The following is a 22,852-nucleotide window of genomic DNA, read 5'->3' on the forward strand; positions in this document are numbered from 1 at the left end:
CAACGGGATTGGACAAGGGTGTTAGTCTCCGCCTCACTCTCAGCTGGTTGGATTTCAAGAAAGTTGTCAGATTTATGATGTGAGTTTTACAATGTCCAGAAACCTCCAATAGTTACTTTAACTAAAATCCGATTTTGCCACAAACATACATTTATACAATTGCGATGTCAAATTTTATACACAGGTTACATATTTTGTACGGCACATTGCAGTCCAATCCTCCAGTCCGTGAGACCTTGTTTCGCCCTTCTATCAGTTTTTCGCACTTTTCAATGGGATTCATATTACTCAAGATTCTATAACTTTGTTCATGGGTGTGGATTATCATAAGGGATGTATGTGCAATATGGATGCTTTTCTCGTAATCTGCCATATTTTGCCATTTCTGTCCCCAAGGTGTCAATGAATTTTACAAAGTCTTAAAAGAAAGCCCATAAAATTATATTTAAAACTGCAAACTTTTTTACATTTTTACTAATTCTTGCTGCAGAGATGAGTCTTTACAGTTTATTTATAAAATAGTCTTTGGAAGCAAATGGCAGTCCATGTCACTGGATCATTTTCTTTCCTTCCTTCAACTGTTACCAACTTTCATTTCCTTCAAAGCAAGGTGGGGGTTGCTCAGCTTAATTGAAGGTTGTATTGCCCCTTCACACTTCACAGGTTGGTGTCCCAGGACTTCTATTGTCCCCGCCTGGACCACAGGCGAATGTCTGACGAGCGTGTGAACTTTCTTTGTCCTGGCCCATTTAAAGTTTTTTAAGCTTGCAATTATCACTTTCATGTCCTGGAAGTTTATGGTGTGTCTCCCTTCCTAGGGGTAAAGTTTCAGGGCTGGCAACTGGAATAACTGTTTTTTTTTTTTTTAGGAGCTTGCAAATTCAGCCCATGTGTTTTAAATCTTTATTTTCTTATTTTGGGTCCTGAATTAAAACAAACCCGTGGAATAAAAATAGCCCCTCTATGTATTATCACCAACAACACACCCCTTTGCATTGCTAGGTAATGGCAGGCTTTCCTTCAACAGTTTACTTTTTTAAATGGCCATTTTTCTCCTTTAGTTTTGCAAAAGCCCATTTTTAAACATGTGTTGAAAACTGCTAGCATTTCCTTCTTTAAATTTGGTTTGGCAGCTCCATTAGATTCCCACACTGTCTTTGCAGCCAAAGTCATTTTCTTGATAGCAGGAGTTTTATCTGAAGGACAGATATCTTGAAAGTGACCTGGCTCAGAGAGTTGGTCTCTTTGAACTGGTGAGCTTTGGGATACTTTTTGTAAAGAAAAAATGCCTGTTTCCGTGCGAGTGAAAGTGAAGTTGCTTGTTGATTTCTCGGGGTTGGTTTGAAAAGGCCTGTCATTCAGGGATTATGCCTGGTTTTGCTGAGGCACAATGAGATATCCTGGACATGGCAGGGCCTTTTTAATCACAGTAGTTTTTAAGACGGAACAGATGGAATTAGCATCAAAGCAGCATTTTTAAAGGGTGAAAAGTTTCATTTTGAAGGTGAATTTTGGATTTTCAGCAAAGCAGTGCTGCCTTTTCACTTCATTCCATTTATATGTTTCAGAACACACTGGCATGCTCCTTCGGTATGTCCCCTTGTTCCATCCTACCTGAAGTGTGCTTGGCAGGATGGTGCAGCCATCTTTTTGTTGCTGTAAAAACACAGTTTTGAGGTCCTGGTGCGCACAGGAGCCAGCGCAGCCATATTGCGGTTTCCTGCAGACAGGCATCTTGGTGATGTGGTGAAATACTGTTGAGTGGATCAATATATCCCACAATAGAGTTCACATTCGCTACACTCTACTGCCCCAATCAGGGGCAACAGAGGGTTTTGCTGCAAACACTGCTGAAAGTGATGCTCGAAGCAACGGGCCATATCATTTTGGGGGGAGACCTAAAAATGTTTGCAGACTATCGGAAGGCTAGACAAACCTGGGAGGGAGATTTGGAGGAAGAGCCCCAACTAGCATAGGTGGAGATGGGTGATGTTGGAAGTATATGGTCTATGGGACATTTGGTGACACTTACACCCAGAGGAAAGGGGATATATTTTGTATTCTGCCCCTCACACCACATTTACTAGAATCGACTACATCTACATATCCAGGGGGCTATGGGAGGTGGCGAGGTGTTCTGTGATTTCTGCAATCTCATGGTCCAACCATGACTTGCTGTTGGTGGACGTAAACTGGCTGGGGTTGGTGACCAGGAGCTCTAAATGGAGATGTAAAGACTCCCTTTGGAAAGATCCGATATTCCATGAAGAGATTGAGGAGTATTTCAAGGTAAACGACACAGGGGAAGTTTCTAAGAGAACGGTATGGGAAGCGGGGAAGGCGACATGGAGGGGGATCCTGATCAGGGAGGGGGCCCAGAAAAAACGGGAGTGGACCTTAATAGAAAACAAGCTACGGACCAAAATTACCCAGTTGGACAGGAGGGTTGGCGACATGATAGAGGAGAGGGAGGATAGAGTTCTGGAGGCGAGAGGGAAGAGAGAGGAACTGTGGCTCCTTGATGAAGGATAGGTTGTTAGGGAGAATTCTCTCTCTGTTTTCGGCTGAATTTCCTAACCTAGTGAGTCCCCCAGCAGCTTTGCTGGATTTCTGGAGTTTGTTTTTTTTCTCCTGCCAAGAGTGAGTCTCTTTTCCTCACACTCTTGGACATGATTTAAAGGGTTCCTTTGACTGTTAATGTGTTTTATGGGCTATGGGGTCTTTTACTCCATAGGGTCTCATGTGTTTTTACTATGTGTGTTACACAGCACCCTCAGTGCAGTGACACAGGGGTGTCATAGTGACAACCCACCATAGACTCCATACCCTGGGACTGACTACTGTATCCCAGGGCATGTAAAGTCACCATTGGCTTTACTAGTCCCAAATTATGAACAGAAACCAGTACAAACCATCATATTGTGGACGTACTGGTTGGGGCAATTCGATTGCCCCGGGGTCTGTTATTCGAGGGGGCACGTCTCCGTCCCCCGTGATCCAAGTTTTGGCTGGTGGCAGTGGATACTACTTTTTATATTCGACTGCAAATATATCTCTATGGAATTTTTCTATTGTTCGAGGCTACCAACTTTAATTATTTCATTCATATAGCCTTGAACATACCGCCGGGTTATTTATTCAATATTAATTCACCGGTTGGTATTTTTTGCCAGAACTCGATTCTAAAATGGCATTTGTGTTCTCTTCTGTGACTCCAACCCAAGTCGAGCCCTTTGTTCCACTTTTTGGCGGGCTTCTCCACAGAAGCCTCCAGAAGTGATGCCCCTCTGTCTGGGTACCACAGGGGGTGTGGGAGGGGGTTTAGGCACCCTGGACTGAGTTGCCTGGGCAACTCAAGTCGCACTCTTGTGTGATTACTTAGCATGTTTGATTGACAGCTAGACTGAATGAATGGGGGTTTCTTGCATAAAAGCAGGGCTTTTGGGACTGGAACTTCAGAAGTCGCCACAGGACCTGAAGGATCCGAAGAGGGAGAAGCTGAGCCGACCTGCAACGACGACACCACCGGTGGAGCCCTGCTGAACCGTCTTGCCACTTCCCGACGACAGAGGAGATCTGTTACGCTCACCTGGACCCCACAGGGGTGTTTATCAGACCCGGACAGCTGCAGTCTCCTTCAAAGTGATACGTAGTGCAGAGATGACTGTCTGGACTGGCCCGCCTAGTCTTGTCTGCTGGACCCGAAGAAGTATTTTCCTGCAAGTGGAGACGGGGATTAACCACCTGTGGGTTTTAGTGATGGCCTCCCAACTGTTCTCGCTCTCCCCCACTAATCACCTCCGATATCCCCTTAGTAACCTCACCTTATGTTCGTAAAAGATGAGCTCTCCATCCTGTGTGTCTTGCAGGGGCGCGTAGATACCAGTTACTTCACTGGTTTGAAGGCGTTGGGAGATTTCCGGTAAGTATTGACTCTGAAGTCCCTGGTGGATTGGTAAGTATCAAGTTCAAATAGTTCAATGTGCCCGATGTTCACTCTTGTCCCCTTCCTTCCTTAAGTTGCAACTGAGTTTGTGAGAAGAAGGTCTCGTAGCTGCTGCTGGCGTTCAGGTAAGAGTCTGTGTTACCCAACGCTGTCCGGTAACTATTGCATGCGTTAACGTGTTGTTTTTCTCCCTCTTTGCAGATGCGGCATAAAAATGTGGAGAGTTATGGAATAATACCGCCAGTGGTAAATCAGGTAAGTCTATGGTGGTAAGAGGTTGTATTTGATGATTCCCTTGGCTCACCTTGTTTTTTCTTGTGTCCCCTATGTGCCGGATTACGGCGAAGAAATGATGGCGACAGTGCCGGATCGAAAGATGCTGTAGAGAACTGGTGAGTTTGGCGCCGTGCTGGAGTTGGCGAAGCGACGCGTGCAGGACTGATGTACTTTCCAGGTCCGGAGATGAAATGGTTCTGGAATTAGGTGAGGAATTTGAAATAAGTTCGTTTTCTAACCTTGTCCTTTTCTTCTTCTTTATTCTAGGAGGTCCGGATTTGAGGTGGGCGTGGCAGAAGACTGGATGCTGGCTGCAGGCACGGTGAGCGTCACGCTGCTGGATGCAGAATAACGCGAAGCATGTGCTGCTGTTTGGGTGTGGTTTAAATAGCCTCCAAAGTAGTTCCAGGTAAGAAGTTCTCTAGAGCCACTCCCGAGTAAAAAATAGTCCCTGTAACAAAATAGTCCCATCCAGGCCTCATGTAGGCTTGCACTCTTTTGCAGCATGGTCTGCATCAGGTAAGTAAAGAGTCTATGAGCCTGGCGCCTATGGCGCCAGGACTGATTTCTATGATGAGCCTGGCGCCTAAGGCGCCAGGACTGAACCCAGACAGCCCCTAGCCGCTGAGGTTTAAACAAATGTCTGGATGCCTGCTCCCGGAGCTGAAGGCCTTGGTCCTGATGCCCGGGGATAGGCATCATGACAGGATCTTCTTGCCGCAGAGTTTCTTCCCCTTGAGCTGGTGGGGACAACCAGTTCGCTTTCCTTTTCGCCTACCAGGACGTCTAGTGGTCGAATTGCCGTGTCAAGCACTCCGGCAACCGGATAGCCACTTACCACTGAACCGCGAAAGAAAGGACCGCTCCTTTGAATCGAGAAACTCCGCGGCTGGTTTGTTCCCTGGCAGCACAACGACCTCCTGTTTTCCTCCCCGACGAGATCTTCTCATCTGCCGGACGAAGCACCAACTCGCAACCGCTGCCAGGAACAACTGCCCCCGCTGGAGTGTTCTCACCATTTCAAGGTACTGTGTCCGGCTGGCCTCCCTTTCTATAGATTGCTACAAGGTGACAGTAAATCCTTAACCTTCTAGACTGGCCTGGTCTCTTGACCATCTAACTGGTCCCTTTCTTTTGGTCCAACTCCTTGCTGAACCTTTTCGAGACGTTTGTGCACTTTTCAACCGTGTGACCTTGGACACATTATGTTCTGATCCTCTTAAAGTGGGTCCGGCTTTCTGAACTCTAACTTCACGGTTTTATTCCTCTCTTGCTGTGTTCTTGTGAAGGTGTTTGGATCTGCTTCCGTTTATGCTCTGCCTTTCTCTCCCTTTTAAACCAAATTATTAGAGTGCCATCTGCGTTAAGCGCTCACCGCCGTCTGAAAATAAGTGGTGATTTACTTAAGACTTGTCTAATATTCTTTTAAGGGAGTGTATATACTTTAGTGACTGTGTTTTTGAACTTGCTTGATATTAGTGCCAGTGTGTTTTTATAGATGTGTTTTTAAATAATTATATATCTTTTACACCCAAGCTCTGGTCAGTGTTTGCTTGTTCTACTGTATTTACCTGTCCTATTGTGTATACTCTGTATACTGCCTAACTCTTCTTGAGAGAAGTCTGACTGCTCAGCCACAGCTACCAGGTAACTCTGGGTGGTGCAGACTGCTACCAATTGCGTTTACTGCTAACTCCTGTAGTCTTAAACTTTTTGCAGTGGTCCCTAAGGGAACTGCACAGGTTTCTGCCTAACACAGGTGATTCGGCAACTACAGTTCTTCTGAAACAAAGTTTTATGAGAAGGTGGACAAGGCGGACGCATTGTTGGCAGCGAGACTTGGGAGGCAGCGGGCAGACAGATGGGGTGAGCACATAGAGGGGGTGGGGTAAGATGTAGGACCAAGGAGGGGAAGGGAGTCGAAAAGCGTTTGCGTTATTTTATGAGGACCTGTATAAAACAGGTGTCGGCCCCCCAAGGACAACCCAGTATTTAGAGGGAATCCCGATGCTCAGGCTCTCCCGAGGTGATGCTGGGGCGCTAGAAGCTCCCATAACGGGTGATGAAATAAAGAGGGCAGTGACTAGGGTTCCCACAGGGAAGGCCCCTGGTGAAGATGGGTTTTTCTGCAAGCTTTTGTAAGTCGTTTCTTACCCCCCTTCTCCCATTCATGGTAGAAATGTTTAATGACATCCTGGAGAATGGTGAAGCCCCAGAAACATTCTCCCGGGCAATGATCACGGTCATCCCTAAGGAAGGTAAGGACCCCCAAAAATGTGGATCATATTGCCCCATCTCACTCCTTAATATCGATTCCAAAATCTATACCCTGGACCTGGCGGCAAGACTAGAAATACACATGCCCCATCTGATAAACTCAGAAGAAGTGGGCTTTATAAAGGAACGCCAGGGAGCAGACACAGTCCGGAAAACTCTGCATTTGATCCATGAGGCGAGGGGGCGAGGGGACCCTGTACTCTTATAAGTGGATGCAGAAAAAGCATTTGACAGGGTAGAGTGGTTGTTTCTCAAAGAGGTACTGAGCAAAGTGGGCCTGGGTCCTAGGTTTATGAGAGGCATTATGGCAGTTTATGGATCCCCTCAGGCTGGTCTGGCAGTCAATGGAGGCTTCTTGCGATTGTTCACCCTGAGTAGATGTACGAGACAGGGCTGCCCTCTACTACCGATCCTATTTGAGCTCTCACTGGAACCACTAGCACAGAGAATCGGGGGAGACACGCAGGTGGCAGGATTCTCAGTTGGGGGACAGGAATACAAGGTGGCATTATATGCGGATGATATACTTCTAGACATACAGAACCCCTGGCCTCAATACCTAGGGCATTCACACTGATGGAAGAATACAGAGATCTCTCTGGGTTTAAGATTAATAAAGCGAAATCTATACTCTTCCCATTGAAAGGGACAGGGGACATGGACGAAGGGAGGTTTGCGCCATTGGGACTAATGATCAGCCATGACACTACGATATTTGGGAATAAACCTTATGAGGGTCCTGGAGGATCTGTATACGACAAATTTCCCCATGTTTCTGGCCCGTTTCAGAAGAGATGAGGGAAGATGGGATAAATAACCATCTCAGGGATCGAACGCCTTAACGCCCTTAAGATGGTGCGTGTACTGAGACTTCTCTATGCGTTTCAAATGCTCCTGATCAATATCCCTGAAGCATTCTTCCGTGAAATAAAGCCCACTATGCTGAAGTTTCTCTGGCAAGGGAAAAAGCCTTGCATATCATTTGAGGTCCTTACCCAAAGGATATGGGCGGGTTAGGTCTCCCCAATCTGAAATTGTATTATAAAGCTTCACAGTTGCGGGTCCTGGTCCTTCACCTTAGAATGTGGAGGGAATATCAATGGGTTGACCTGGACAATTTACATTTGGCCACAGTGGTGGAATGGATTTAGGTTCTAAGAAACAGGCTCCTCCGCAGAATCTGCGACCACCCCATCCTGGGCACAATATGGGAGGCTTGGAGACCGGGCTCAGACACGAAAAGGGTGATGCCCTGGCCTTCCCCATTGGGTCACTTGTGGGCTCCGGAGATCAGGGACGCTATCCCGGGTCCAGGGAGGTTTCAGGCCTGGTACAAGGCAGGTCTAGAGCGAGTAGGTCAACTATGGAAGAACGGTACATTCATCACTATTAATGAGCTAGAGGAGACACTGGGCCTGGGCACACTGTCAGTCTTTTCATATCTCCCATTGAAGGGAGTGCTCATGAGTGTTAAATGGAAGGATAAGATACAGAGGGACCTCACTTCATTCGAGTAGCTCCTAGACAAGAGAACAGATTTAAAGGGCTTGATTTCGGTTATGTATAAGGAACTGCTTATGGCCGGGAAGGGCAGAAAAGGTTAGATGGAAATTGAAAGGTGACCTGGAGAGGGAACTGGACCCGAAGGAGTGGTTAAAACTGTGTGGAGGGGCTTCTCAGGTGTCTATCTCCTGCCAATATAAGCAGCATGCCATTAAACTTATACGTAGGTGGCAATACGACCCCGTCAGGCTCTCCAAGATGTTTCAGTATGTGAGCCCGGAGTGTTGGCATCGGTGCAGGGAGAGGGCCAATTACTGGCATATGTGATGGGGGTGCTCCCACGTGCATAGTTTTTGGGACGAGGTGTTGGGCTGGATAAAGGTAATTGACAGTGTTCCGTGCATGAAAACACTGTTACTGACCCTGTTCGGAATGGAGGAATTGGATGGGGAACTAAACAAGATTGTGGGCCTGGTGGCACCGTAGCTGCTTGCGGCGCGGGCCTGCCTGGCCATGAAATGGAAATGTATTCGGACCCCATGCAAAAGGGAATGGGTTAACGTGTTTCTGAACATATGCACGATGGAAAGGATCACAGCTGCACGCCATGGGAGAGCAGCAGCACATGAGTGCCTGTGGGGTGAGTTCATGGCCAAACACTATAGCAGCTGAAACAGGATTTGCTGAATAAGGAGGGGCGCAAGCAGAGGGTGGGCTGGGATGTAGTACTGTTACCCCAGTCTAAGTGAACCAAATTGTTCTATATTCTTGTTCCTTTTACTCAGAAGATCATGTTACGCGGGGGGGGGGGGTTCATTGGTTGATATGTACATAAAGTTTTCTGTTCTAATATTGTAAATACTCAAAATAAAATGAAAAATATATATATATATATATATATATATATATATATATATATATCAATGCTGTGAAATGGCTTGCGTCCTTGGTGAAGCCAAAACTAAACAGCTGCCACCAACCTACTCGCTAAAACCAACATAGGGTGCTGTAATCCCGCAGGGGCACAAATAAGTTCTTGAGAAGCACTCCTGGGAGTAGGAGCCTTATGGGACGACCCAGGGCCCTGTACACCTAATGCTGCAAAAGTGGTGCAGTAGCAAGGGAACATCAGTAGAAGTCCTTCTGAACACCAAAAAGATGTAATTTATGCAGAAATAAAAATTGGAAAAAGGAAAAGTTAAAGGGCCCTAAAAAGTGACCCTAGAATTCCCAAAAGTTGAAATTCTGTCTTAACACAACTAATTTTAATGATGACAGTATTGCAGTTTTATATACTGACATGTAACCTGCTGCCTTCCCCAAGTGATTGATTGTAGAGGTTATATAAAAGAAAAGCAATTAAAGTGTTGTGTTAAGGGTAAGAACTATTTTAGGGCCATTTGAGGGAGCATGTTTTAGGTTTTTCTATCAGTCATGGGAGGGTTTTGTTTTAGACCTGCCCAGGGGCAATAAAGTTTATTTTTCTTATTGGAAACAAATGACTCTAGATTCTCCAGCATGGGGTCTTGCATGGATTCACATGCTCATGAATCTTTCCCGTCATCAGGCTGGGAATCCTCGGTAAAAAAGAAAGCAGTTTAGCTTTAAACTAAAACTGCTTGACTCCTCTATAATCTACCAGTGTCTTTTGGGTCATACTGCCCCCAGCCAATGACACTCGTCCTCTGCATGCTTCTAGTATTGGGTGTCCTCATTCTTTGATCCTCAAATCATTTATTTTGCTGCTGTTTTTTGAAGAAGTCTTCCATCTCTTCATCGCCAACCGTCACGTGCCGTCTACCGGCAGTGGGGACCCATTGTCGGCTGAGATCTTCAATCTACCGTTGGATCTTCAGCCCATGGTGCCACAGGCACAGGCTTGGGCCTACACCTCACTTTGCCGGATTCCATCATGAATAAAAGCCTCTTACAAGTCCTATGAAAGCTGCGGCCTGAAGAATATCTTCATTGAGGATCGGCACCATAAGTGCATTTACTGGCTTCATCCTGACCACAACGCGAACGCATGCTCAATCTGTCAATCCTATTCGTTAAAGACTCTGAAGGACCGCCACCATGTTTGGTGGCAGTAAGAAGTCGAGGTCCTTTGAGGATGCTTCCCTGGCGAAGATCCAAAAGAAGGCAAAATCCCACCCTCTGACCTAATCAACGGCCTCTTCAGCTGCTTGTCCCAGTTCTGAGAAGGGTTGGTCACAGTCGCCGGTCGCCAACTCGGTCAACTTTTAGCCTACCAGGTGGTGGGTAAACTCTGTCCACAAGGAAATCGCTGGCCCCGTCCTCCAAGCACAGGTTCTCGTTGAAGACGAGCAAATCATCGAAGGACCTGACAGGAGCCTTGTCGACAACTTCATCCATCCAGACGACTGTCCTGTCGACTTAATCTGTGAAGTCATGTCTTTCTTCTACGGCTGCTACCCCGATGGGCTCGTCAAGGACTGTCACCTTTACCTTTTTGATGGTCACCACGCACAGGTTATCTCTGTATCCTAGGCTTGCGTCAGTAGTTCCAATGATGATCCCGCAGAAGACTGTAGCTATTCCTGCTCTGCAGGCTCCAGTTGTTGCCTCCTTTCCAAAGGGCTCTGATATGGCGCGCGACATGCCTCCGGATCTAGATTTCCTGCCCAGGCCCACCAAGGCTGTCCCACTCTTTACCCTGGCTCATCTGGGACCCCCCAGACAGTCCCCAGCCATCTACACCAGTTTTGAAGAGGACCTGCCGGAAGAGTTTTTATTCAGATCAGGAAGGAGGCCCTGGGGAACTCAACCCCATTCTGCCCATACCTCTTCAGGGGTCACCGACTCGTGGGCATTCCCAGCCATTTAGTCCTCCAAACGGGATCAGGCACAGTTGCTGTTGTACCTGCTCCTGCACCAAGAGACGTGTCCTTGGACATCCTAACCACGTTGCACTCTATGGTGGCAGAAAGTCAACAGTGACTGCCCACTGCTCCTGTCCCTGCTCCGGCCAAGAGACCTCCAAGGCCCCCTTGGCATCAGCTGACACCGCATCACAAGGCCTCTGTTAACCCTGGGCCTGCGGGTTCACCGACACCAAACGGTCCTCATACAGATGAGTTTGCCGACCATTTTTGCGCGGATGGGGAACCTATGGGTGTCGATGAACCCGCCAGGGCCTCTTCCCCTGGACGAAAGTGGCTCTTTTTACTCCATCATTTCGACAGCTGCCAAACTCTTCAACCTGCTGCCATAAGAGAAGAAAAAGTAGGGTTGCCTCTTTGAGCAACGGGAATCCTCCAAGAAGACCATCGTATCGGTTCCTTTGTTGGATGATATAACAGGAAGATGGCTTAGCGGTCATGAATGTTCCTAATATCACGCCTGCTATGCGTGACCAGTTGGAGATGAAACACCAAGTTCCAGACTCAGCCTTGAAGTACCTCACGTCTCAGGCTTCTCCGGACTTGGTGGCATCACCCACCACCAGAAAAAGGTCCTCCAACCCCTCTTCGTCTTCCATGGTGCCTCCAGACCAGGAGGGAAAGAAGCTCGATGTTGCAGGGAAGCGCTTCATCACCACGGCAGCTTCCACCATCAAGGCCACCAACACCCTTCCGTCATGTCAAGGTACGACAGGGAGCTGTTGTACAAGCTGGGGCCCATCCTTGACCTCCTTCCTGACGATTTAAAGGCTGATGCGTTGGCCCTGTTCCAGGAAGTGTAAGTGGCTTCCATTCACACCATAACTGTCGCTCTCAACATTGTGGATTCCGGATTCCGCCAGACGGGGAATGGTGTGGGTCTGCGACACCATGGTTGGCTAAAAGCTATGAATTTCTCCTCAGATGTGCAAACCAACGTCATCGACATGTTGCTCAATGTGGAAAACCAATTTAATGTGGTCGGTCACACTCTTCAGGCGATCAAGACCGACACAAAGACAGCTTGCTCTTTGGGAAGGCTGCAGCAGAGGAGGCTGTCCTTTCTTTGCCCGAAGGGGAGAGTCTCCAGATCTTCCAAAGTTTACACCACCCCCTGGGTGTCAGGCCTACTGCAGTGACACCAAGCGTCGTCGTCACCCACCCCCATCCAGGACGCAGACGCATTCCTGAACCCGCCCTGGAACTGTGCCCCCATTTCTGCACCCCAGTGGGAGGCCAATTCTCATACTTGTCAATTAGTGGTGAAAGATCTCCACAGACAAATGGATGCTGGATATTCTGCAGCAGGGCCACATTTTCAATTTCAAGACGGGTGCCCCCGCATTCTGCCCATCTGTCCTGATCTCTGCTTCCAAAAGGTCAGGGTTTTCCCAACTCCCTTGGAAGCAGATCCATAACCCAGGTTCCGAGTGCCAACCAGTCCCAATTGGGACCTTTTGGACCCAGTCCTGGCGCCAGTGGCACCAGGCTCATAAATATGCCCAGTCCCAGCGCTGGAAGCGCCGGGCTCATAATGCTTGGGTGGACTTACCTGCAGCAGACCATGCTGCTTACTTGCCTGCCAGTTGAGCCTCTGATCCTCTTCTGTTTGGAACTACTTTTCCTGTTGGGTGGGGCTGGAGCCACTCCCTAGATTTAGAACACTGGAACTCTTCTGGAAGGCAGGAACTCTTTTTTTACCAGGAACTCTTTTCTTACTTAGGCGTGGCTGTGGAAGGAGAGACCTAAGCACTACAGGAGGCTATTTAAACCACACCCGGTGGATGAATCTTGCTTTGCGTTATTCTGCACCCTCTGCAGCAGGACGCTCATCGTGTCTTCTGCATCCAGTCCTGGGCCTAAGGAAAAAGGCTTACCATCCTGAATCCAGTCTTCAGCAATACCTATAAAGACAAGAAAGAACAGGTTAGCATTCCGGCATCTGAAAGGCAAAGGCTTACCTACTCTTTGTGCGCTCCGGAGGTCTTCATACTGCATTCCGGCATCTGAAAGACAAAAGCTTACCAACTCTTCGCACGCTCCGGAGGCCTTCGGCGCTGCATCCGCATCTGAAAGACAAAACAAGGTGCGTTTAAAGACATTGGGGAACTTTAACACTCACGTGCCATTACTCCTTTCCGCATCTAATCCAGTGGGTATTCCGGCACCCTGCAGCCGCTCCGAACTTGTACCTGCAAAATAAAAAGACAGTTAGAGCGCATCGTGAAGCAGGCAACAAGCGCTTACTCACGTGCTTCCAGGCGCTTCTATTCATCACACGGGCTCCATCTTCAACTCACTTCAGCCCGTCATCCGCCATCGCCGGAACCCTGCAAAACAAGAGACATCATTACTAAAGACTTTAAAAAGACATTTGAATGACTCGAAACTTACCGTTCGTGCAGTAAACGACGGACAGCAGTCCTCTGAAGTCAAGAGGCCTGCGCTACCTATCCAGTGAAGAAACTGGCTACAGCACCCTGCCCCGAGGCAGATGGAGAGCTCGGCATTCACTTACCTAAGACATCTTACTCTACACGTCAGGCATACAGTGCACAGAGGTCCAGCCCAAAGAGCCAACCGGGTGCTACACATCACCTTTGAAGATACGGTAGTCGCCCAGTCAAGACCGGCGCCTCTGCGAGAATCAGGTGAGCGTTACACCATCGCACGTCAAGAGCTGCACATGGTGCAGCTGCTACAGGAGGTCCAAGCCATGCTTCTCAGGCGGTGGGGGGGGGGGGGCAATAGAACCAGTCCCTCAACACCTCCGTGGTTTGAGTGTACTCCAGATACTTTCTGGTAAAGAAGTCAGGAGGGTGGCAACCAATCCTAGACTTGCTGCGCCTCAAGTTCCTCAAATCCCAAAAGTTCAGGATGTTCAAGTTTCACCATGTGCTCGACCAGCTGGAGGAAGGGGATTTTCTGGCAACTCTCAACTTGGAGGGCGTGTACTTGCACATCCCCTTTCATTGCAAACACTGGAAGTTCCTCCGTTTGTGTCTTCCAGGGGCGACATTACCAGTTCAAAGCCCTTACCTTTGGCCTGATAGCGGCTCTTCCTCACCAAATGCTTGCCCCCAGTGGAAGCACATCTACACCACAAGTAAATCCACATCTCCCCATACCTGAATGATTTGCTCATTCGGTCCCGCCCCCACGCTCTGGCAACCCAGCTCACAGCGGAAACCATTCAACTTCTGACGTTGCTTGGCTTGATCAACTATCAGAAGTCCTGCGTAGTGCCATCTCAGAAAGCTCTGTTCCTGGGTGCATGACTCAACACAGTCTTGTGTCTGGCGACTCCCTCAGAAGTGAGGGTGAAGGCCATCCTGGAAAAGATCCAATGGTGTCTGCAGCTGCCGCTCCATCAGTCCGGTCAATGAAGTCCCTGCTGGGTTCAATGTCTCCTGCATCCATCTGGTCCCCTTTTGCAGGCTCCGGATGAAACCCCTTCAAGAATTTCTGGATGCCAGGCGGCAGCATGTCACAGGCACATGGACATACAAGATCTCCCTCAATCAGGCATTCCGTCAAACCCTGAAATGGTGGTCAGCTCGTCCACACCTCATTCAGAGAGCTCACTTTCAGATCCTTCTGTACCAGGCTACAGTCATGACCAATTCCTTTGGATGGTTGGCACGCCCGCACAGGACATTGTCACGCCAGAGGCCTCTGGCTCTTGAAAGAAAAGAAGTTGCACATAAACATCCTGGAGCTGCGGGTGGTCTTCTGGGCCCTCGAGTCTTTCCGGCCTCTGCTCAGGGAACGGTGGTGAGGGTCTGCAGACAACACCACTGCCATATTTTACATGAGCAAACCAGACGGGACACGCTGCCCCACTCTCTCCCTAGAAGCCCAGTCTCTCTGGCACTGTGCCTTTCTTCAGCTCATTTTTCTCGTCCCTTTTCACCTGGCAGGTGTCAAGAACACCATTGTGGACTCTCAACAGGGAGCTGCGGTCCTGCCATGGATGGGAGCTTCAGCAAACCCAAGTGTCGTGCCTCTTCAGCGAATGGGGTCTTTCTCAGATCGACCTCTTCGTGACAGCTGCCAACTCCAAATGTCAGAAGTTTGCCAGTAGATCTCAGTCGAGCTTGGGGGATGTCTTCTCGTTCCCCTGGGAGGCGTCTCTTCCTGTACGCTTTCCCTTCAATTCCGCTGCTACAACATGTGCACAACACACCCAGACGTTGCCACAGCAGCATGATTCTCATTGCACTGCTGTGGCCAAGGCAAATCTGGTACTCGTACCTTCTTCATGTGACAGTGGTTCCGGCCATCCAACTGCCTCCACTTCCCAACCTCTCCAGAGGAGGAGGTTCAATCCTGCTCCACGACCCAGCGTCACTGAACCTCGCAGCCTGGCTCCTGCAGCCTTGGAATTTGGATACTATTTGCTACCTTTTGGAATGCAAAAAGATTCTGGCTAGGGCCAGGGCCCCCCCTACCTTGACTTGCTACAGGCACAAGTGGAAGAGCTTTACAAAGTGGTGCCAGACGCTGAAGATTTCATCACAGCGTGACTGCCCCTCAGCTCCTCCTGTACCTGCTCTCACCAGCGAAGTCTGGCTGCACATGCATCTATCAAGGTCCACCTGGTCGCCATATCTTGGTACAGAAGGGTTTCAGCCAAGCTTTCCCTGTGGTCGCACAGGTTCGTTAAGGAGTTCAAGGGTCTCTTCAGAACATTCCCAATGGTAAAAGCTCTTGCACCGGAGTGGGAACTGAAGTAGTGCTGTCTAAACAAGTGGGGCCTCAGTTTGAACCAATGCATCGTGTAGCTTTGAAATTTCTATCGTGGTACACTGCTTTCCTGGAGGCCATCACCTCGGCTAGGCGGGTAGGGGAGGTACAGGCCCTTGCCTGTAAGCCTCTGTGTTTGTCCTTCCACAGCACTAAGGTGGCTCTGCAAACTCATCCATCCTTCATGCCGAAGGTTCTGTCGTCACATGTGAACCCTCCCTCCTTCCACTCTCTGGCTCCTCTTGGTTCATACTGTCACTTTGCATGCGCTATTAAATCTGAAGATGGCCACCAGGGGTGGAGCTTAGGAGGACAAGTGTCATTGGCTGTGGGCAGTATGACCCAAAGGACACTGATGGGCTATAGAGGAGACAAGCAGTTTTGGTTTAAGCCTGATGCCTGGTAATATTCATGGGCATGTGAATTCATGCAAGACCCATGCTGGAGAACAAGAGTTCCAGTTAAATAACTTGTACCTTCTGCATAAAACTCACTCCTATGGTAGGTTAATACAGCATCTGGTTAATTCAAAGCACAATACCATAAAGCAGATAGAAAACTGAAAAGTCTATTTCTGTTGCTGGCTTTTTCAATGTCTGACATTTACATCCTCAAAACGCGTTTCACTGCTTGAATGCACAAATATAGATATTTATTATGTCTTTTCTAAGCTAAAGGCTTGATCCTAATGAAGAATGTACAGATTGTGCCAGGTCAAACTATTTCTTATTGTACGTTTGTTTGCAGTGGGATGTGAGTGGATCTCGCTTATCCTCTGGCTTTCCAAGAAGCCAATTTGTGTTAAATGTGTTGCAGTTACAAACATCAGATATGCACCAAAATAGCTTTTTATGATCAAGTGTAATAGAATGAATTTCAATAGGAAAATTCTCATCCCAAATATGAGGAAACGTCAGAAAAAATTAAAAATCAAAGACGAACTGATTAAATGTTATGAACAGCACAATAGTACTAAAGCTTGGCTAGAAACCTTGAATGTGTAATTTGGAATAACTAAGAAGTGCTACAGAAGCATATATTTACTGTGACGATTCAAAGGGGCGATTTTCCCTGTGAGACTAGGGAGGTAAGCCCACTATGCAACATTGCCCTTAGGGGTGCCGGTCAGTGGGACCTCAAAGGGGGAGAACCCCCTGGAATTCCGTTCCTTGAAGGTTTTCCCTGCCCCACTTTCCTATGAGCCCCTCAGACCATCACTACCTCAAGAAACAACCTGAACAGATCACTGTTTGCTGTTGTGTTTGCGTAGTTCGACAATGAGACCATCCAGCAGAAAACTCTGCAGAGCCGGAGAGCGAAGCAGAGAAGGAAATGAAGCTGGAAGCTTTTACCGGCACAGCATGATCATGACCCCACAGAAAGAACTGGTGACGCCAATCTGATAAGCAAGAGGTAACGGAAGTGGCGGGAGACCCGGCAGGGGCCATGAGCAGGCACTAAACCGCAGAGAGTATCACAAATACCAGAGATTCATCATACTCGTCTCAGTAACTGTAAAAACAGCAGAGTACTTAACGAATATGGAGAGATTCATGATACTTGTCCCAGTAACTGTAACAGTAGCAACAAGTATCTCCTCACACTCGTCCCAGTGATTATAAAGGCAGTAAAGATAGTGAAGACAGTCAAGACTAGTAATACTTGTGTTAGTGGTTGGGATGACAATTAAGTAGAGAGGAGCAGAAATACTTAGAAGTTAACAAAGTAGTAGAAGAGGACACTGGTCTCCATGGAAACAAGTGAGAGAGATATTGATACAAAGGAAATGCAAAGGAATAGAGGCCATAGACCCTAGAGTGGGGAAACCAGGAACTGTGAATGAGTCAAGACGGGATACCTGAAGTAAGTGTGAGAGTCCCTTTTGAGGAATTACAGGAACTAATTAACTACATCACAAGGAACTATCTAGGACGATTAATGCCGAGAAGGCCAGGAATGGAGTCATTCTCCTGGAACCCCTTTTTGTTTTGTTTGTAAATGCAACCCTTAGTGTTAGGATCAGCGTAGGGTAGGTTTTGTGCGGAGGATGGACTGTTTTGATTTGGACTACCTCACTGATGACGAGCACCTTAGTTAGATTTCTGTTAGGTAGGGAAAAACCCTTTTTGTTAGGGATAGGTAGGCCTTTTGGTTATTTTTTAAAATAAAATCACAGGTTGAAATGCCACCTCGTTGTCCGCCTCCTTCTTCTGACCTACCACATTTCCCACTAAATTCCTTCTGGAAGCCTGAGTAAGCAGGCTACTAAGTTATAAACATCAATTCTTCGTAACAAAATCACATCCTAAATACCAGCAGTATTGATGCCATAGGGCTCCACATTTTGTGTCTCTTATGTTTCCTGCACCCTCCTTTTTAAGTTCACCGGGTTGGTCCAATACCAGCCTGTAGGTTTTTTTGTGCCTCCTCAAGTGCGCAGCTGGGGCGGACTGGAGTTTTTGCTCCATGAGATCTGGATAGTTCTCGCTCTGGTATTTGTTTCTTGGAAGTTGGTCCCATGTCATTAGGCAGAACCACAGAACAGGTTGTTCTTGTCTCCCTGCAGACTGATTCTCTGGAAATGCCTATCCAATCCTCCCACAGTGTTGATCTCAGTCCCTCATATTCGTTCACTGACCTTCACATGTGCTCCTAGCCATGTGCTTGTGCCTCCTCCCACCTCGTACTGAGGTTTAGGAGTTGCACGGGTTTTTCCTTTGTTAACCCATGTAAAACAGACCAACCTTAGTTTGACTTAGCCCATCACAAACTGTATATTTTGCTCATGCATAAATGCCGCAACTGTATGTCCAATTACCTCTGACTGTATATACTGTACATTACTTTACAAATGTATCATTGTAATTTTTATTTACAATGCCTTGTAACCTATCTTTAAGCGCCCTTTTACTCCCGGGTCTGGAGCGCCTTATAAATAAAATAAACAAACAAACTTAGTGATTTGTTGCCTTTTCTCGTCATACTATTCAAAATGGAACTGTTTAATTGCAGGTCTATGTTTGCATGGGTTTAAATCAAGTAATACCTTTTTTTGTGTGTGCTTTTTTTCAGGTGATTGGAAGAATGTGTAAATTAATTGACAAAACCTGCTTGTCTCCCACGCCTACACTTGAACAGCACTTGATGTGGGATGATATTGCCATCCTCGCTCGTTATATGCTGATGCTGTCCTTCAACAACTCTCTGGATGTGGCAGCACACCTTCCCTACCTTTTCCATGTTGTCACTTTGTTAGTAGCCACTGGACCTCTGTCACTTCGAGCTTCCACCCATGGACTAGTTATTAATATAATTCACTCCCTATGCACTTGTTCGCAGCTTAACTTCAGCGGTAAGTTGAAGGATTTTAACACTTACCAATCTGGTGTGAGTTCTCTTAATTCTAAATTATGTACAAGTTAACTGTGTATTATTTAGACTGCCGTGACTTGGAGTTAAGATATGTAGACTGTGATAGATGCAGTCTGAATATTTCCACCCAACCTTGAGAGTTAGCATATCTTGTCGCACCATTGCAAACAATATAGAATGTAGCTCTATATGTGGAGCTTGCAGAATATATAGATTTTTTATAAAGCTCTAAAAAAACTGTGAATGTCACATGAATGAAGAGCCACCCACACAAACGATTTAAAAAATGGAAGAACATAGCACACCTGGTACTTTGTCTCTGATACTTTGGCTGCATGTGCAACATGCTTCCAGAATTCCACAAATGCAGGACTCTGTTGAATGGAATTCGTTTTTTGATTAGATCCTGTTTGATATACATGTGTAGGGAGAAGTCTGGTATAGAGTCTTGGAGGCTTATCTACCCTAGAATAACTGCTCTGTAATTTCGTTTGATTTTCTATGCTTGAATTTTCTATGTAATGACTGTTACATTTTGGTACAGTAATAAAGCAGTTTCTCTGATCAAATCGATTATTTTTATGAGAAACGTACCTTGACTTGAGCAACCCAAACATGAACTTAAGAATGGTGTCCTTTCTGCAGCAGCCTAATATCACAAAAAAATACAATCTTGCCATTTGCCTCTTTGTGCTGTCTAATAGCAGAGCTTGTCTCTCTTGATTGCCTTTTATAGCCACTTCCTCTGTAGTCTTGGGCTTTTGTAAAACAATGCTTTTTCAGGTGCATGTTCTCATCTTCCACCATCTCTCTCGGCTCATTAATCTTTACCGTCCACTGTGCCTTTACCATTAATGATTAATATCTCTCTTAAGCTGTCATCCATTTTTTCAGTACTCTTCAGCCTCTGAACAGGAAGAGACGTCCGAGGAGAAGCATCAGTATAGTCTGTAGATTAACTAATACAGCAAAGGTTGCATTTTCTGTCATTTCCACCAAGAGGTTCACATTCCGACTCATTAATTTCCCTCCTCTAGGTCCTATTCTTGCCTCCTCTCCTGTTTATTCCAAAGTTACTTTACTTTGCAAACCTGTTTCCCCACATCTGTAGGCATATACTTGGTCATCTTGGCCTGCACTCCACAGGGTCTCTCTGCCTCTTATAAACCATAAATAACTTGAAAACCTGTCCTACCCTCATTTGTACTATTGTAGTACCAAGACTACTACTTATATGTATACCACTGCTCCAGGTCCTTCTGGCACGTCTATCATTACAATTACGGACAGTACTGCTGACTTTTAATATTACTGCTGTTATTGTACTTGCATGTCCTACTTCTACCTTTTGAGCTTCTAGTGCTATTACTAGATGTATTCTGGCGTATTGTAGTTGGACACTGCATTTTATTATTACTGATGTTGGAACTTCTACGCTTCTACTACTATTAGTTGTTTTAGTACCTTAGTTCATATGCTCTCCATTCTAGTATTCGTGTTCTCACTACTCATACTACTAATATTAGGATTGTACCACTACTATAATTCCTGCAAAAATGTGTACTTCTAGTACTAGTCAAACTATTAAAATTAGTACAGCTACTTGTTCGACTAAAAGTACTACTAAATGCGATATGAAAGCGATCAGGCCCCAGTCAGAATGTCTTGCAGGTGCTTCCAGCCCTACTGAACCCAACCAGAGTCTCGGCTGCAACTACCTTTACAAATCAAGTATAGACTCAGCTCCAGAAGGGAAAAGGGGAAGTGGATGAAATCAAAAGAACAGATTCCCTTAGTTGTGTCTATGCCTCCTCAACTTGCTTTGGTGACAACTAGAGGTAACCTAGAAACATAGATACTAAAAGATCATGTCTCCTCACCCCCTTGGTTTCCTTACTATAATCCTCAATACCCTCTTACCTGTGAGCCTCGGCTTTGAACCAAGATTCTGTAATTGGGTCTCTCCCTTTAGAAGTTGGAGGAAGTCTTTCCAATTGTAGACTAAAAGGTGCAATATATTGTTAACTACTTGCAAACCATCAGCTGTTGTTTTCTTCTAATGTTACTGTGTGAGTATGGAAAAGATCAAGAAAAAGTTTTATTTGAGCTTTCCGAGCGAGATAGCAGTGTTAAATCATACTGTGGATGTTGTTCGGTGATCCTACGACCTGCGCTTAATTCAGGTTCAAACTCGAACACCGAGCACAGTGTACCAACCTGTGGCGCTTTCCAAAGGTCTGCCAGCAAACAATGACCAGTGTTTCACATGCATTGTGGGTCTTTCCTCTAGAGCCACAGCAATGGTGTCTTGGCGCACCACCACCTACACCGACTATCAACAGCCACTCAAACTCACACTCTACAATTCAATGTTGCCCCATTCATCACAACAGATGCATGGTCCGTTATTCCTAATTCATGTGTTTTAAACCATGGAATTGTTCAATTGTAATTTCTCTCACTGCACTCCTCTTCTGCACTCCACCAACCAGTCTCTGCGCTAAATGTTTTTGCTAAACACTCTTTATCAACAAAGTTGATTTCTTGCACATAGTTTTTTTTTCATCCTTCAACTCATTGTCCCACAACGATTACTGCTAGACCTCTTTTTAAAATCTGCCTCTCAAATGTCTCTCAGGGCATCATTGGCTCAACCACATAAAAACAGAACCTGCTTGATCAACGTTCAGTATGAAAGGCAGTTTTGGAATTCCACCAGGATTCTACTTCACCCCACTGGAGGATTGCTGCTCCAATCTGTTTCCTTACTCACTCCCTCCATGTTCACAAGGGTTCAGATTAATTTTCTAAGAATAAATAGTTAAGTAAAGAATGTAAATAAGAGGAAACTTCCCTAAACACACACTCATTAAATCTACCCTGTATCTCTGTCTGCCCTAATTTTAAAACCTCCTATAAATGTTCATAGTAAAACAACCTTTCACCTTCTGTACTACAACCATCCGGCTGGAAGTACCTACATGGTGACCGGATCAGACAGCTGGTCTCTGCTTCAACTACAGCTACTGCTACTAGTACTACCAGTCGTACTTCTTCCGCCACCAATAATATGATTGCTATTGCTCCTCTTTGAAGTGCATGTCATTTCACTGGAGTGCTAATATTACTACCAGTAGTAACAATAGTGCTGCTGGGCCTACTGCCACTTGAAGCAGTGCTACTGCTAGAAGTCCTCCTACAACTACTACCAGTAGAAATGTACTACAATTAATAATGGTAGTGCTATGAGTGCCAATGATATTTGTGTGGGCTTTCGATGACGCCTCCCCTAAATAAAACACTTTCGGGATATTACTGTACAGCCTTTAAGGATGTCAACACGCTGGTGAACAAACAAATACTGTCAGATCCCAGTTTTTTCAGGCATGGGCATAACATTCTTTTTCCAGGGATTTAGGGTAGATGACTACAAAAAGTAAATTATAGAAACTTTTAAAGTGAAAACGTTAAGGTTACTGCAGTCAGCTCAATCTTGACTCCTTGTAAAAAAAAAAAAAAGAAATGTGCATATTTCTGTCCGTATCTCAGAAGTCACATGAATACCATGTACGAGTGTCTGGTGTGTAGGGTTTGGCAATGTTACTTGGGTTGTATCCTGCTTTTTTGTTACCTCCTCTTGTAGTGAGTAAAACTAGTTCTGCAAATGGAGTACAACTTAAGTAAGGAAAATGTTAAAAATAAGATTGATGGTGGTGTGTGTTTTGGCTGAGAGTGAGCAATACATAAACCATTAATAGTAAGGAATAAGATATTGGATTTTTGTAAATTCTTTGTCCCGTTCAGTGGTATTGCTGTCTGGGTAAGTGTT

At 46.2% G+C, this 22,852-nt stretch overlaps 1 protein-coding gene across 7 annotated transcripts in view; it reads left to right on the forward strand.

Moving 5' to 3' along the window:
- NF1 (neurofibromin 1) overlaps window positions 1-22,852 on the forward strand; it is a 3,279,657-nt gene that overhangs the window by 2,379,312 nt on the left and 877,493 nt on the right. For all 7 annotated transcript variants that reach the window (XM_069614617.1, XM_069614618.1, XM_069614621.1 and 4 more), the window contains one exon: window positions 18,724-19,003. In XM_069614617.1, the coding sequence (XP_069470718.1) occupies window positions 18,724-19,003 (280 nt within the window). The remainder of the gene's footprint in view (window positions 1-18,723; window positions 19,004-22,852) is intronic.

Source organism: Ambystoma mexicanum, chromosome 9, assembly GCF_040938575.1.
Source record: "Ambystoma mexicanum isolate Mex_15411 chromosome 9, UKY_AmexF1_1, whole genome shotgun sequence".
Lineage (NCBI taxonomy): Eukaryota > Metazoa > Chordata > Amphibia > Caudata > Ambystomatidae > Ambystoma > Ambystoma mexicanum.